Raw genomic sequence first — 17,774 nt, forward strand, 5'->3', positions numbered from 1 at the left:
TTCTTATTAGTCAATGTTTTAAAATTATATTATTATTTGGATTTTTAAGACGCCATTTCTTGTCAGTTTAAAAATTTTCTTTTAAAATATATGTGTTCATTTTTTCGTTTAATAAACTTATCCCAAAATGCGTTAATACGTTACCAAAAGTATATGTTTAGAAATAGGGATTTAGATTTAAATATCGATGATTTGAGTTGCGTCATCAATTCATCATCTTCTATCTTTACAATAAAACTCGTAATAAAGATGTTTCATTTTGAAAGGCCAAAGTGTGTAAATCACACATATTGATTCGTTAATGGACCCCGTGGATATATCCCAATTATTGCATTTTTTTTCTTGATTCTTTTTTATATCAACAGTTTTTTTTTCTCTTTAGTGGTCGTCCATTTTTAAAAATTTTAGTAAAAAAAAAATGTATTTGTGTCAAATTCGAATTAGGGTCCGAGTCCGACAATGCTGTTACAACATCCATCTAAACAAGGCCAGCGTTTTAAAGTTCCAATCGCTGATATGAGAATTAGTAGCATGGTAGAGAATTTTCAAAACGTTAAAAAAACAGTATGTCGTTTTATTTTAGCTTTTAATCGGTAAAAAAATGTATTGTTCTAATTGTTGATATCGTTTTTGATATTGCTTGACTGATTGAGTTACACAAAAACAAAACAATTCTTACCAATATATCAATCAGGGTTACATAGTAACATAGGAACAATACATTTCTTACCACAACACATTTCTTACCACAATACATAGGAACAATACATCTTTTTACCACATATCAAAGCCTAAATTTCCATTTTGTTATAATCATCTAGATAATTAAAAAAAAATCACGGAAAGTTAAGCTGTTTCATAAAAGTTGTGTAAATATTATTTATGGAGAAAACCAAAGAAAAAAAAAGTAAAAATAAAAAATAAATTGTCCAAATATTTAGATGCGAATAAAAAGTAGCCTTAGAGCATCTTTAAAGATAAGCTCTTAGCATATTCTTCGGTAGATCTTAGGCTTTAATTGATTTAATTTAATTCAAAAATCAAACTTATAGTTAAGAGATGTCTTTTATAGCTAAGAGCCAAAACTAAAGCTAAGAGACGGCCACATGTCCGTGTATGAGTGGTTGATGAGTTAAATTAGGCATGGAAATATATAAAAATAGTAAAAATACTCAAACATAACCGAAAAATATCCAAAAATACTCAAAAATAACCGAAATATCTGAAAATATCTTTAGCAAACTAACAAAATGAAGAATGCATCAACAATTGAAGAATGATTTGGTCGAGCATATATAGACAAAATATTCCAGAAATTAAGTTTAAAACATTTGTGTTTTATGTTATTTATGTTATAAATTGTATCTCATGTATGTTTTATTTTTTTTAATTTGCAATAATTATTAAATTTTCAATAATTATATATTTTATTTTTATATTAATATTTTTTTCTTCTAAGAACCACATGTTAAGAGCCTACCATTAATCACACAAAAATCTTAACTCAAAAATACTATCTCTTAACAATAACTTTTACAAATAAATTACTTAAATATTGCTAAGAAGTATTTTTAAGAGACTACCTATAATCATGCTCTTAGTTCAGATAAGCGCACACGTTTATCAGCGACAGCATGACGTAAGGATGACGGTTTGACCATTTATATAATTCTCTTTCTCATGGTTCTACTGATTTTGAACTTTGAATGGTCAAAGACAAAGACACAGACCCAAGCCATTGAATATTGTTTATAACTAACCCAAAAAAAAAAAAAACAAAGATAAATTAAAACAAAATTTCTAGAAACTCCATTTTGTTTGTCTGACGAATGATTACGTAAACATGACATCCATCAAGGATCTAACATAACAAAATTGACCATGTATCAAAAAGAGAAGAAGCAAGCTTTTAATGGGCCAAGAATAGGATTCCAAATAATTAAGTTTGAAAACCTATAAAAAAAAAAAAGTTTGAAAATTGGGGAAACTATATGTGAATTTGGATTTTTCACATTCATTAATCATATTTTCTTATAGGGCTTGTTGTCTTTTTACAAAAATGGAGAGTTTTTGACCGATTGATTACACAGTCATCTACATGTTCATAGTTGTAGCAAAACTGAGTAATAAAAAAAAGACTCAAGTTTGATTGGTAATCTAATTTGATGTAGTTAGAAGTTGAATCATCACATTAGTTACCAGTGGAAGAAACGAATGAATTAAAAGAATTAAGTCATGGAACAAATTATATGAAAACATTAGTTCACGCGTAAGTTTGGATTCTCAAAACTACACAAAAACTTTAGTTTTATGTGGTATTACATTTTAAGGTGGCTGGCAACCTATCAACGGTTAGCTTACCGCCAAATTCAATGGCTCATCTTCGCGACGTATCTCACATATTTAAGGTCTTTAGAGCATCTCCAATGGTGAGAGCCCTCCATGGGCTCTCACCATTTTTTTAAGATTAAAATTTTCAAATTTATGAGATGAGAACTTTTGTTAATTTTGCAACGTCCAATGGTAGGCTCTCTTTGTGGGGTTCTTAGGAAAAAATTAAATTATTTTCAATTATTTTATTTCATAAATCTGAAAAATATTATAATTCATAACATATTAAAGATACAATAATTTCATACATTTGAAAATAAATTTGAAAAAAAAAAAACGATTAGTTATTCTGTTGATTGTTGCGAAATTTTCTCCATATATGCTCAACCAAATCACTTTTCAATTGTTGATGCATATTTTGATCACGAAGTTGATTTCGCATGCCCATCATATTCTCGATATTTGGAGGCATACCTGTAGAATACGATAAATCGACTTGTGAAGTTTGGTTTCCTTCAACTTGTAGGAATTCTGAAACATCAAACTGAGTGTTGTACCCATCTCGTTCGTCTTCGACTATCATATTGTGCAGTATGATACATGCTTTCATAATATTTCCAATTTTTTCCTTATCCCAAACAAGAGCTGGGTTTTTAAAAATGTGAAAGCGAGCTTGCAATACTCCAAATGCACGTTCGACATCTTTACGGGCCGCTTCTTGATGTGTAGCAAATAAAGTGTCTTTCCGAGTTTGTGGTAGTCGAATAGATTGGATAAAAGTCGACCATTTCGGATAAATACCATCTGTGAGATAGTAAGCTAAATGATACTCCCGGCCATTGACTTTGTAATTCACATTCGGAGCTCGACCTTGTAATATATCATCAAAAATTGGTGATCGATCAAGAATATTTATATCGTTTAAGGTACCTGGAGGTCCAAAAAATGCGTGCCAAATCCAGAGATCTTGTGATGCGACCGCCTCTAAAACGATGGTTGGTTTTCCAGAGCCACGTGTATACTGGCCTTTCCAAGCGGTGGGACAATTCTTCCACTCCCAGTGCATACAATCGAGACTTCCTATCATCCCGGGAAATCCGCGTATCTTTCCAATATTGAGTAGTCTTCTCAGATCTGTGGCTGTAGGTGCTCTTAGATATTCATCTCCGAAGAAAGAAATAATTCCCTCTGTAAAATTCTCCAAGCAAGACATCGCAGTGCTTTCACCCATACGGAGGTATTCGTCAACCGCATCAGACGCATAACCATAAGCAAGCAAACGAATGGCTGCCGTACATTTTTGTATTGGAGAGTGTCCAAACCTTCCTGTGGCATCTCTTCGATGTTGAAAGAACGGGATTTCACTGGAGAGTCGCTCAACAATACGCAAGAACAACGGCTTGTTCATTCGAAAACGGCGGCGAAAAGTTTGAGGTGGAAACATCGCATTATCACTAAAATAATCGTTCCATAAAAGGACGTGCCCTTCTTCGCGTTTTCTATCAAAATAAGCTCGTTTCCTATTTTTCTTTGCAACCTCTTCGCCATTAGACAATTCGACGAACATATTCTCGAATTGTTGATCAAGTGGTTGAGAGTAGCTTTCTTCCATGGCGTCGTCGAATGGAGTACGAGATGAAGAGGCCATATTGTTTGGTAGGTTTAAGTATTAAACAATATAGATATATATAAAAGCTTTGGTGATTGATTGTTTTGTGGTAAAAGCAAAGAAAAATTAAGGGAAAAATAATTTTTGTAGTTGAAGCAAAGAACAATATTAGAAAAGCTTGAGTTGTGAGACATCTACAAACGATGGATATTATTTATAGCAAAGGCAAAACATAAAGAATAAAGTTTGTGGTACACAAAGAATAAGCTCGTTTGTAGTACAAATTTGCTAGAATAAAGTTCGTGGTTCACAAAAAACATACAAATTATTTGTGGTACATATTGATCTCTTTGGCATCAGACATTGAACCACTTGCACACATTGCTCTCTTTGGCATCTAGCAAAAAAACAAGACAAGTTAAAACATGATACATGATACACAACAAGACATATCATACATTACAAAGCAATATCATACAAGACAAGTTACAAAGCTTTAGAGTACATAGACTTAAACTAGAACTTTAAACAATATCATACATGAGACATAATACTAGAACTTACAAAGCAATATCATACATGAGACAAAAAAACTAAAAAGCATCTGATGCTTAGCTTAAAACTTAGGACCAAACTAAAACTTTAAAACTTAGGACCAAACTAAAACTTTAAAACTTAGGACCAAAGCTCCGTGATTAGCTTATTTTTTAGGAACAAGTCAATGTCCGAAAGAGGCTCAGTTCTTGAAAGTAGACTTTCAAGCATCTGATACTTGCTTTGCTTCTCTTTGCGATCCCAATCCTTCTCCTTTAGTTCCCACAAATTCTGAAAATGTTCCACAGACTGGCCTGCTTCTCCTTTACCCGTGGCTGGCTTCTTTCCTTCGTTAACAGTGGCTGACTTCCTTCCTTTCGCTTTGGCTGCCTTCACACCCGGAGGTCGAGTCATGACTGAATCATCTTCATTCTTCAACATTGATAGGCTGGGAACTTGCATTACCATCCCCACACTTCCTTCTTTTAGCATTATCCTTTCCTCCCCGAGTAGTTTGATCACACCATTTCTGATCAAACTTTAACTCTCTCCATGCATGATCTAAAGTGAAATTCTTCTTGGTATCATTGTAGTAGATCTCGTGAGCCAGCTTCATAACATCATCCTCTGACTGACCACTAGTTTTATGAGTTGTTGCTGTCTTATGACAACCCACAAACTTGGTGACAATTTTATTGACCTTTGCCCACCTTTGTTTACATTGAGCATGCTCTCTCTTTGGCATTCCGTCGAGGGAAGGACTAGCAGCAACATATGCTGCAATCCTCTTCCAAAAGGATTGACCTTGTTGGTCATTACCAATCACAGGATCCTTGCTTGTATTAAGCCAAGCACTGACGAGAACAATATCTTCTTTTGCTGTCCATTTCTTTCGTGATATACTTTGCTTTGGTTTGACATCTGATGCTTCATTTCCTTCTTCTTCACTTCCTTCTTCAGACAGTTGACTACTAAATGCTGGGACTTCAGTTGATCCACTTGCAAACTGAGACATGTCTTCTTGTTGACTTTGCAATAGGTTCATGAAACCCGATGAGTGATAAAATGGATTCATATCATCCATTTTTTAGATAAGAAAGTGAAAGTGATTGTGTTTTGTGTTAGGCTGAAGGTTAAAGGAAGTGAAAGTGATTGTTTTAAAGGAAGTGATTGTGTTTTAAAGAAGAAGATTGAAACTTATTGAAGAATTAGCAATGAATGCCAAAGTAAAGACACTAATTGTCTTTACCTAAAATACTCCAACTAGAAAGCATTTATTTCAAATAACAGAGAAAGCATTTACAAAAGCAAAAACTGTCCTAATCAAACACAAAGAAAGCATTAATCACAGCACAAACTGTACCTTGATTTAGAGGCTGTTAAATCGATGCCTTCTGCCTTCTCCACTTGTGAGATTTGTAGTTTCAACCACTCCAATTAACCTCACCAAAACAGAGAAAGAAGAAAGAAATATTAACATAACATTAAAAATTCAAAATGATTCAAGTAATTACTAAGACAGAGACAGATAATTACCTTTTTCATTATTGTTCTTCTCCTCTAGTTTCTTAAGTTGCTGCTCCTTCAAGTACTTATTTCGAGGATCCTCTTTTGCTTCATAAAGATCTATAAAACGATGGTAATTAGAAGGATCATAATCATTCAACCTAATCTAAAGTTAACTTCTATCAGAACAAGTGAAAAATTAAGTCAAAAACTCTTAATCTCCAACAAGAAGCAGATGAAAGTAATCAAAACCCATCAAGGTCATCATCACAGATACACTAACTAGTGACAAGATATACTAAACAAACAAGTTCCTAAAGGTTTAACTTTTAAGTCAAGTATAAGACTTATCAAACTTGCAATGAAGTTAAAGCAAATACCTTCCCCATCAAGGTCTTTTCTTCGAAACACCAGCCCCATCACTCTCCTCATTAGCAGCAGCTTCAATTTTGCAATTTCCATGGATGATAGATGCAGCCCGAAAAAATAGTATCTGAAAATATATTATAGACTAGACAGAGTTAAAACGAAAAAGCTAGTCACAACGTCTCCTGCACTAAACTAACACAAAGTCTCCTCATTGATGAATGATGACAGTCATGTTCAGCAGCTATAACGTCTATGGTGACAAAAAGCAAAGCTTTTGAGTATCCAAAGATATATTCTATGGACAAATCAACTCACCTTCAAGGCATTTTTCACTTGAGTAGACTCAGGAATCAACCTAAATGCCACACCATTAACTTTTAACTGGAACACCTGCAACAACACACACACAAAAATCAAAACCAGTAAAGAGAACACAAATCGAGCTAATTGAGTTATTGATTCCTTATACCTTGATCATCCTCAAACCATTTACCACCATTAACAGGCTTACCACCATTTCTAGGTCTCACAAAGAACTTATTCGTCTCAACATAACCATTAGTTCCTGATCCTCTTGCGGTCTGTAACCCTATCCCGTTGTACATCTTTCAACTCTAAATCAAACCCTAAATCGAAAAAAGGGAAGAGATTTGGTTTCAGATTCAAAGCGGAAGAAACCCTTAAACGAAACCAAATCACAGTATCAAAGCAAACAGAAGCTAAAAGCAAAAGATCTTAGATTGAAGTCGAAAACAATCAAAACCAAAATTACCATAGATCTCCTTCAAAGCCTTCTCCTTTCTCACCTTCTTCTCCCTCTCCTCCTCCGTCAACTCCATAGATTCCACATCCACATCCACCTCCACCTCCATCCGTTGAATTTGGATATCCGATTTGCATATCTCTCTCACTCCCGATCGTGACATGCAGTGGGGAATCCGGCCTAATCGTCGCCGGCGGCCTCTCTATTCTTCCCTCAATCGTCGCCGGCGGCCTTAACCGTAACCTCAATCTTCGGAGAAAAGGCATCGCCATCGCCTTCGCAAAGAAACAGAGAGAAGAGTCGGGAAATGATAAAAAAAAAGGCATCGCCATCCCCTTTTTTTTACGCGTTTTTTTTTTTTTTTGATCAAAAAAAATCGACGGATGAGAGAAGGCCACGTCGTCGGCTCTCATGGTGCTCAACATTTCTCTCAAGAGAGACAGCTCTCTTCTTTTTTACCAGTTTTGATTTATTTTTCAAAAAAATTTTCAAGAGAACCTCCAAAGAGAACCTCATTTTGCATCCATTGGAGATGCTCTTAGAACCTCTTTTATTTCATATTGTATTAGTCTTTATGTTTCAGCTAGTAAAAACAAAAACCCGTGTCTCTTTCCATGTCCATGTAAGTTTACCAGTTTTTGTTTAGCTCTCCATAGAAAAGAGTATGGATTCGTTAACATGAAATAGAGGCTTTGATTGGTGAACAAAAATAAAGCTGTGACAGTTACCAATCACAAAAACTTTATGAAAAGCGGTACACTATAACATAAACAGTTTTTTTGGACAAAAACAAAAACAAATTAAAACGATTACGGTTAAATACGGTTATGGTTAAATACGGTTACGATTAAATACGGTTATAACGGTTACGGTTAAATACGGTTATAACGGTTACGGTTAAATACGGTTACGGATAATTACGGTTATAGTTATTTAATGACTACAATACGGTTAATATCGGAGGCGAAATCTTACGAGTTACCTAACTTATTATAATACTTTTCATAAAATCAAAAAGTATGTTACAAATAAAATTTTCTTCATTTCGAGCAAAATAACAGTATAACATATTTGTTTGAGAAAAAGACCATTTTTTATAACGTAGATTTTTTCATATGCAGTATCATTTACTTTTTTGAAAATCTTAATATGAACATTCGATAATTGTTTTTGCATTATATGGAGTTACAATTATATTTTTAAAGTTTTAACTATGCGGTTAGCCATATGGTTAAATAACGGTTTTCATATGTTTACCGTTAATTAACGGTTACGGTTAATATATTTTTTAACTGTAACTAATTATTTTTTACGGTTAACGGTTACAGTTTTTAACCGTTTTATACGGTTACGGTTGAGAAACGGTCCGTAACCGTAACCGTATTTTGGATCGTAACTGGACCAAAAGCTAACCGTAACCGTATTTTGGATCATAACTGGACCGTTTTTCAACTGTAACTGTATAAAACGGTTAAAAACCATAACCATTCACCGTAAAACTAGATTAGTTACGGTTAAAAAAAATATACTAACTGTAACCGTTAATATACCGGAAACGTATCAAAACCGTTATTTAACCGTACGATTAGCCGCACGGTTAACCGTATTATTAACCGCATAATTAAACTTTATAAAATATAATTGTAACTATGTATAATGCAAAAAAAAAAGTTTCGAATGTTCAGATAAAGATTTCCGAAAAAGTAAATAATACAGCCTATGAAAAAATATCATTAGAAATAATGGTTTTTTTCTCAAAAAATTATTTTGGAATGTTATATTGCTCAAAATGAAAAAAAAATTTATTTATTATAGGACTAGTAAATTCATATTATTATTCTAACAATAAAATATTGTTCATTCTATATAATCTTAATTTTCATATGTAATTATATACTAAAGTACATTTCTATGTAATTTTTTTTCTTTCTAAATTCTTAATATTATTTATTATGTGTACTGCTATGATGTTTCCAATCAGAGTAAATTTTTAAAATTTGTTCTGCGTTATTTTTTGTACAGCTTTCGTGTTTTATTCTTTTGTACAGCTTTGCACTATTCCCTAACATTGTACAGCTTTACACTATTCCCTAACAGCTAACAGCTAACAGCTTGTTACCAATCAGACCCAGAGTTTGGTGGCGAAAAAAAAAAAAAAGAAATAGAGTTTGGTTGTAAGAAAAAAAATCTTATATTTCCCCTTTTCCAATAACTTTTTGTTCCATTCCATCATCTCATGAGGAAATTACTACCTTAACAAACCATAGTTAGAACCAAACTACAAAAAATAAATTCCGGTTATCTCTTATTATCTCTAACCACTTTCTAATAACTACTTTTATTCCAGCCGCTAAAAGAAATTATAACTAAAACGTTAAAACGATGGTTACTAGTCGGATCCTATATGTTTCTGTTTACCAGTATAGTTTAATCAATCAATCTATACTAGTATTTTTGCAACACTTTGATGATGGGTGGGTAAAAATGCTTCTGGGTTAATCGGATATCCGACCCGTTTCAAAAAATCTTTTACAAAAAAATTTGTTGGATCGGGTTATATTTAACCCAACTCATAAACCGAATATTCCATATTTAATAATTTAGATATTTAGAAGATTTGATTAAGATTTAGAATTATAATTCTCCTATCATCTTTGTTTGATTTGTTTTTAACTGTTTTGAATCATCATATAATACATAAAGTAAAAAAAAATTAATTTTTTTTCTGCATATACTGTGATTCGACATTTTAAAAACGGACATATATTATCTTATTGACGAAAATGTGTGTGTACATCGATTAAAATATTTAGACAATGATTCAGAATCATATCATAAATATGATCAACATTAATAAAATAAATGAGTTTTTTGGCCGGACGGGTTTGGCGGGACAGGTTTTTGAATCAACAATAATAAAAAGATTAAAATATCATTAATCTGCCGCTTCAATACGGATTAAATCCTTATTTTTTTTTAATACCACCAATATTAGACATATTAAATCAGACATATTAAATCAGTCTCATTTAGAAAAGATTGTATAAAACCAAAAAATTATCCCGTGGCATAATGTTACTTAATAACAGTATTTATAAAATTTTAAAATATCATTAACATGCCGCTTTAATACTTATTAAATCTTCAATTTATTAAAATATAAATGTCTTAGAGAATGATATGATTTGTAAACTTTTATATATAATAAATAATCATTAAATTTAAAAAAAAAAAAATCACGGGACAGGTAATTACGGAACGGGTTATATTTCGTAAAAGATTTATATGACTGACGAATTTGAATCAATATTTATATACCGCTTTAATACGGGTTAAATCCTCAGTTTATTAATAATTGTCTCGTGGACTTGTGCTATACCGTTACTTAATAACAATTGTAAACTATAATATAAATAAATATGTTATAAGAAGATACAATTTACAAAATATTTTTATACTAACTTTAAAATTAAATCATCCTGCGGTACACCGCGGATTATAATCTAGTTAATTAGTTAAAAGTTTTATTTATTCTGACATCCTATTAGGCCATTAGCCAACTAGATGTATGATTTTACATTAATCGTTTGCTTAATACCGACAAGAAAAAATTAAATCCCTTCTATGTATAACCAGAAATATCTCATTAATTTATAACATCATAAAGATGTCAAATCATAGTTTCTTGTGAAGAAAAAAACATAAACTTTCAACATATATGGGATCATCAACAACACTTACTACTACTACAACATTAATTAGACAACTTGTTCCTTCGGATCATGCATGAGTTTTACTTCTACAAACATATTCTGCAAACTGTAAAAGAAGTTCCTAATCTCTCGAAATTTCTGAAGCCAAGCAAAGTTTTAATTTGTTACCTACCTCCAAGCACAAGAAGTGATAAGAGGTTGATTCTTCCATCCTAAATACAATGCTCCATCTCTTTCTTCAAGTGTATACTTCTCTGAATAACTCTCAAGTAATCCTTTGATTGTTGCGTTCACATACGAGCTCAGCGGATATGGTTTAAACCCCGCCATGTGAAACCGAGACCTCCATTTTCCTAGTGGCTCGTGCCTCTCTTCTCTTTCGACACCTTCGCAAGCTATAAGATTCACAACCTCTCTAGCCAAACAATGCTGCTCAACATTGATCCTTTCCTTGTGATCTCTTGCGAGTTTCACATCGATCGATTCGAAAACTGCCAAGTAATGGTTCATTGTCTCGACAAACCTGGGAAGAAATGGCGCAGTGTTTGTATTCGCTTCTTGCTCGACCAGAGTCACGACGTTTGGCGACAAACGTTTGACCAATCTCAACAATCTATCTCTGTGATTCTCCACAGTTACGCTCTCATCAGGCATGTGGTGAAGAACAAGCGGGAAGTTAACCGCGAGCGCTTCTCCATTTCTAACTCCTAGCTTCTCGATTTCGACTTCCGTGCAGCATAAAGCAGCTCCATGGAACTCAAACGGCACACCGCACATTTCCGCTAGCTTCCCAAGTCTTTGTCCAACTAGTTCAAGTCCTCCTTGTCGAGCAAAGGATGATCTCGGATCATCAATTCCCGTTATCCTCACTTTCGGAGGTCCACCAGGTCGAGCACCGAGAGCACGGATTAAACTCACCCATTGACCGCCTTGAGAAATCTGGAAATCGATAATGTGCACAAAACTTTCGTTCTTCACAGCTTCAGCTATAGCTCCATTCGCGGATTCATATCCGAATTTGAAATACGGGCAGGCTTCATACAAGATATGCATATAAGTAAGAAGCTCAGGACCCGTCGGGTCTTTGCATCTCAAAGCTTTATAGATGGAGCTACCCGAAGAAGCCAACCGAGCAACGAGCCCTTCAAGCATATAAGCTCCTAAGCGCTGAACAGGCTCACCAGAAACAGAAACCATTTGCTGTAACTGAGAAATCAACCAATCAGTCATTTCCAAATCATAGTTTTCAACGGCTTTAGCGCATTCATAGAGCACTCCTTTTAAATCTCCCCTAGAGATCATCTCCATAGCTCTATACATAGCCGAAGAAACAACTCTATGTTGCTGTCCAAAGCCGCCTTGATGGTTAAAGCTGTTGTCTAAATCAGGCTCCATCATTGCAGTCTCCAAATCTTTAAGCATGAGACTAAGCTCTGTCTCGTTGTTGTTTGTGGCGGAAGAACCGCTCAACGGAGAGTTGTTGTTGTCATCGGGGGAATGATTGTTAAACCGCGATAAGTTGTTGTTGTTGGCTTGCGAAATAGGACTTTCATTAGAGGAAAAGCTTGTGGTTGAAGAAGAATTGTTGATGTTGTTAAGACAAGGATGAGACTTGGTGCCTGAAGAGGATTCAAGTGTGCAGTAAGAATCAAATGTCTGAACAGAAAGGTCCATTTGTTTGACTGAAGATGGTTGATGGTAAAACATTGAAGATCCTTCTTGAATCATATGTTTCTGAGTAGCTTCCATATCTAAATTATCTGCCACCCAAAAAAAAACAGAATCTTTATGTAAGAACCCTAACTGTTCATCTTAGATTCTTAAAAGGTTGGATCTTTATGTAGTTAGATTCAATAAAAGATCGACCCAATAGAGAAAAATCATAAACAAGATTGAATTCAATTATCATTAGGGAGAAAGTTGAGAGGTTTTTAACCGTAATTATGAGCTAAGACCTAAGACAACTGTTACATAAACCCTAAACTCAATTTTCAACACAGCTCAAACCAAAAAACAAAGTAAGTTGTGTTCTCTGCAACTAGATTGAAAGAAACAAGAACTCAGCCAAAGCAACCGACATAAAATAAAAAGATGGAAACTTTGAGATGGAGAATCTAACCTGGTTGTTGATAGTTTGCAGGGAGACAGATTTGAGACTGAGTTTGAGAGATTCTTTGAGATTTCAACGAACAGATATTCGGTTGATATTTTGATTTTGAAGCTTCAAGGTAAAGAGAGAATCAAAAGAGAAGTGCTTTGTTTGTTGATGATACCACTTGCTTGCTTGCCTACTTTCCACCAGGGGAATAATAATAAAACGCTTAACCTCATTTTTATCCTCATCTCTTCCTAAAACTAAATACCCCTTTGACTATTCATTTTTACGATTTTGCCATTGTTGCTAATTTTGTACCGCGTAAAGAATAAGAACCTTTATTTCTATTAACAGTCAATATTAGTATGACGAGTAACAACAACTGTAATATATAATTGGAAATAAAAAAAATTCAAAACAAGTGTCATGCATTACATCATTATTATCTGAGATATTGAATCATACGAGTATTATATATACTGATTTTCATATATTAAATGTTGGAGTATGAGATATTAAATGATGAAATAAATGAAACATTTGGGAGTTAATGAGAGTGGTTGAAATGTCGTGGGCTTGACCATGTTTTACCGGAGTCAAATTCCATTTTTTAGTTAAGTAATTCAACTTGTAACCGTTTTTGTTTGTTTTTTTTTTTTTTAACTAGAAAATTCATGGAACCAAGATCAATAATAGGATATCAGTGTTGCGTTTTCCACAATTATAATATAAAATTTTTAAAAAAATACGAATTTGTTTCGTCTTTGTATATAGACTATATTTTTTATGTAATTCCAATTGTTCGAAAGGAATGAAACACGAGCAAAAGCAAAATAAATGGGTAGTTGTCAATTGAGTATAATAATAGTAGCACATGGTTCTTCAAAATATTGATGTTAATAAAGTCTTTGGAATAAAATAAAAAAACGTACGAACCGGATAATTACGAGGACTTAAGAAAATAAAACAAATGATGATGGTGTTGTGTACCTCATCATTTACAAGGGTAAAATGGTCCGCACAGACGCAAACGTCGATGAGATCGAAAAGAAAAGTGATGAAATGACACCAAACGTGCAAGCCAGGGGTTGGTCCAACACTTATCATTTTTAGGCCTAAAAGTTTGTGATTATTCCCTGCCTTTTTATCCTCCCATTTTTATTTTATTTTTAATTTACCAACTAACATAATTACTTTTTACATAAATATCAGTGAGATTTCTTGGAGTTTTTTTTTCGTGTTCAATAATAATTTTCGGTTAGGTTTTTAACTAAGATTCATTTTTTTTTGGGATATTCAAATTATGAATCTATTTAAATCTATTAAATATGACTCGATTTTTTTCCAAATAATTTTGGTTTTTTTTTTCCAACCACTAATCTAAAACCAAAATTATTTGGAAAAAAAAAATATATATATATATATATATATGTGTGGTTGAAACTTGAATACGAACTAAAACCATACCAAGTGATCCAAATCAAATGATGTTTTAATTTGAATATTATTATTTTCATATACCAAAAATCTTCAAACCCAAAATACCAAAACCGAAAAATAATCAAAATCTTCAATAATAATGAAATGACACTTTAAATGTATTTGGTATTTAGTTTAAACTAATATTTAAGTCGTCTACATATAGCGTGAGACATTATCGTGTACTCTTTCTGTATCACTTAAACTCTTAAAGTGATGTTTTAAAAATATTCTTTTGTTTCAACTGACGTTTTAATTTTCTATGCAAAAATTAAATGTCTTAAAAAAATTTTGGCCAATTATATTTTATATTATGTTTTTTTATTGGTTGAATTCAGTTTACTTATTGATGTTTTTATGTAAAAGAGATAAATTAAATGAATATTTTGTGTTTTTTTTTAATTTGCGTGTAGAAAACATATACATCACTTACAATGATACATAGGGATTTTTTTAATTTGCGTGTAGAAAACATATACATCACTTACAATGATACATAGGGAATAATACACTATATTTTTTAAAAAATAATAAACAATATGTATAAGGAATACCCAGAGTAATTTATATGAAAACATTACAACTGAAATGGATAGTCTACTAATGTTTCATCCAATCCATTGTACTGTTGTAGTAATCATACTATTTATGGTAATTCAAATCTTTAGACTTAAACAAAGCCTACGAATATATACACATGATTTCAGTAGTAGCATCTCAGCTTAGAATTCCCATAAATACACTACTTTGATAACTAGTACAAGGGATTGGATTGAAACATTAGTAGACTAGAAAAAACACCTTTTATCAAATATCCACTTTTAGAAGATTTCCAGCACGAACAAAAATTAGTGTATGGACGCTGCAGAAGCAGCAGAAATGTGTACTTGGATGGTTCACACGTTAAGATTTCATGCCGACCAGCTGAATCGGCCCACCATCACTTTAAAGCTCTTTGACCCAATTCCGCGTTCTTTCGAATAACAATTTCAGAATTCAACTTTTTGACCTCCCATTTTTTACATTTCATTTTGTTATGTCTTTGTTTTTTTATGTCTTTCCTCGAGTATAACACTGTCGGAAAATATCAACTCTTAATCGTGCGCAGTCACAGAATTTCAAAAAAGGAATTACAAAAAGTCATCATTTATAATTTCATTACTAGACTTTTGAAAAGAAAAAAAGTTCTTTAGTAGATCTATCTCTAGGAGACTACTAATTTTTACTCCTGGTTTGACTGACCAAAATTGTCCATATAGAACATGTTGACAAAAAAGGAAACTATGAAGAGAAAAAAAAATTCATGCTGCAGAGTTTTTATTCATGTAACAAACATATTATGATCAGACAAAGCTAAATTTCAAATAAAACAGAAACCTCTAAAACTGGAGATAAAACAGAAACCTCTAAAACTCTACATATCACATTACTTGTTTAATTGGTTAAGATATTATCATCATCATATAGAATAATCTACCAATTTATGCCTAATTCTTAAAATTAGTTATACCAAAATTTTTTGCCCAAAAAAAAAAAAAAAAAAAAAAGTTATACCAAAATTAAGTCTCATATAGAGACAAAAAAAAACTTTGTTTGGAACAAAAGCAAATGACAAATCAGAACAACAAAGATTACATGTATATATAACTTATAAGTTAAAACAAGATAATTGAATGGTTATCCAAAGATCTCTCTCACCTAATAATAATCTTAAGATGACACAAATCCAAAAAAATTAAAATCACAATTTTGCCAATTTATATACTTTGCTTTGTCTATTCTTGGTAGGTTTTGTTCTTCTCTCTTCCGTTCACACAATTTTCTTGGCGATCACGAAAGACAAAAAAAAAAACAAAAGAAAAAAACAAGAGATTTCACAGATCGAATCGATTCCATTGCGCGTGTAACCGCAATGCGAAATTGGGAGAACCCGTTTACGCTTGCGTGTAACACGGCGTTGAAGAAGAATCTACCTTCTTGCATTTTTCTCATCATCTTTATCAGCGTGTTATGTCCGGTCGCAATGTCTCAGGTGGTTGTGCCGGATTCAGATGCAGATTGTCTCTTGAGATTCAAAGATACATTAGCAAATGGTTCAGAATTTACTAGTTGGGATCCATTAACATCACCATGTCAAGGAAACACAGCAAATTGGTTTGGTGTTCTTTGTAGCAATTACGTTTGGGGATTACAACTCGAGGGAATGGGTTTGACTGGGAAATTAAACCTCGACCCATTGGTTCCTATGAAGAATCTGCGAACCATAAGCTTCATGAACAATAACTTCAATGGCCCAATGCCTCAAGTTAAGAGGTTTACTTCGCTGAAATCTTTGTATTTGTCTAATAACCGGTTTTCGGGGGAGATACCCGCGGATGCATTTCGAGGTATGCCACTTTTGAAGAAAATTTTGTTGGCCAATAACGCGTTCCGAGGAACAATTCCTTCTTCTCTAGCCTCATTGCCAATGCTTTTAGAGTTGAGGCTAAATGGTAATCAATTTCAAGGGCAAATACCATCTTTTCAACAAAAGGATCTTAAACTAGCTAGCTTTGAAAACAATGATCTTGATGGACCGATACCCGAAAGCCTTCGAAACATGGATCCAGGCTCTTTTGCAGGTAACAATAACAATGTTCTACACATTAACATTTTCATATAATGCTTTTAGAATCAAATTGTCATCTAAAATTTGCATAAACCTTTCAAGAGTTTGATGCATTTTTCATGACATGAATTTTTTGTGTTTTGTAAATTGTAGGTAACAAAGATTTGTGTGATGCTCCCTTAAGTCCATGTTCCCCTTCCTCTCCGGGAGTTCCTGTTGTTCCGGTATCTCCTGTTGATCCAAAATCTACTTCTCCTTCCACGGGGAAAAAGACCGGATCTTTTTACACTCTAGCAATCATTTTGATTGTTATTGGCATAATACTAGTGATCATCGCGCTTGTGTTCTTTTTCGTTCAAACAAGAAGACGAAATTTCTTGTCAGCTTATCCTTCAGCTGGAAAAGAAAGGATAGAGAGCTATAATTATCATCAATCCGCAAGCAAGAACAATAAACCCGCGGAATCCGTTGTGAATCACACAAGGAGAGGATCAATGCCTGATCCAGGAGGAAGGCTTCTATTTGTACGAGACGACATTCAAAGATTCGGTCTTCAAGATCTTTTGAGAGCTTCAGCTGAAGTTCTTGGTAGTGGAACATTTGGTGCTTCATACAAAGCCGCGATATCTAGTGGACAAACATTGGTTGTGAAGAGGTATAAACATATGAACAATGTCGGAAGAGATGAGTTTCATGAGCATATGAGACGGTTAGGGAGATTAAACCATCCGAATATATTGCCTCTCGTCGCTTTACTATTACCGTAG

At 33.3% G+C, this 17,774-nt stretch overlaps 3 protein-coding genes across 5 annotated transcripts in view; 1 reads left to right on the top strand and 2 right to left on the bottom strand.

The window, feature by feature from the left end:
• Positions 1-2,598: 2,598 nt before the first annotated feature.
• Positions 2,599-7,439, bottom strand: LOC110225482 (putative nuclease HARBI1). 3 transcript variants are annotated; one of them, XM_021015351.1, is made up of 3 exons: positions 6,819-7,439; positions 6,361-6,739; positions 2,599-6,100 (listed from the first exon to the last, which is right to left on the bottom strand). In XM_021015351.1, the coding sequence occupies exon 3, from the start codon at positions 3,977-3,979 to the stop codon at positions 2,672-2,674; it is 1,308 nt and encodes a 435-aa protein (XP_020871010.1). In that variant the 5' UTR covers positions 3,980-6,100; positions 6,361-6,739; positions 6,819-7,439; the 3' UTR covers positions 2,599-2,671. The 3 variants fall into 3 exon arrangements, with proteins under 3 accessions (XP_020871010.1, XP_020871009.1, XP_020871008.1); XM_021015350.1 differs by having other exon boundaries at positions 2,599-4,337; positions 5,838-6,739; XM_021015349.1 differs by having other exon boundaries at positions 2,599-6,739.
• A 3,298-nt stretch (positions 7,440-10,737) lies between these two features.
• Positions 10,738-13,183, bottom strand: LOC9330323 (scarecrow-like protein 5). Its single transcript, XM_021012485.1, is given in 3 exon segments — positions 10,738-12,585; positions 12,945-13,066; positions 13,068-13,183. Coding segments are annotated over 3 exon segments (1,815 nt in total). The 5' UTR covers positions 13,169-13,183; the 3' UTR covers positions 10,738-10,993.
• Positions 13,184-16,176: 2,993 nt separating this feature from the next.
• LOC9330324 (pollen receptor-like kinase 5) overlaps positions 16,177-17,774 on the top strand; it is a 2,888-nt gene continuing 1,290 nt past the window's right edge. The window contains exons 1-2 of the mRNA XM_002891537.2: positions 16,177-17,020; positions 17,161-17,770. Of these exons, the coding sequence (XP_002891583.1) occupies positions 16,312-17,020; positions 17,161-17,770 (1,319 nt within the window). The 5' untranslated portion in view covers positions 16,177-16,311. The remainder of the gene's footprint in view (positions 17,021-17,160; positions 17,771-17,774) is intronic.

Source organism: Arabidopsis lyrata (assembly GCF_000004255.2).
Source record: "Arabidopsis lyrata subsp. lyrata unplaced genomic scaffold ARALYscaffold_1, whole genome shotgun sequence".
Classification (NCBI taxonomy): domain Eukaryota; kingdom Viridiplantae; phylum Streptophyta; class Magnoliopsida; order Brassicales; family Brassicaceae; genus Arabidopsis; species Arabidopsis lyrata.

Coding starts and splice junctions, on each gene's coding strand:
- LOC110225482 (XM_021015351.1), bottom strand. CDS start 3,979: ATGGCCTCTTCATCTCGTACTCCATTCGACGACGCCATGGAAGAAAGC.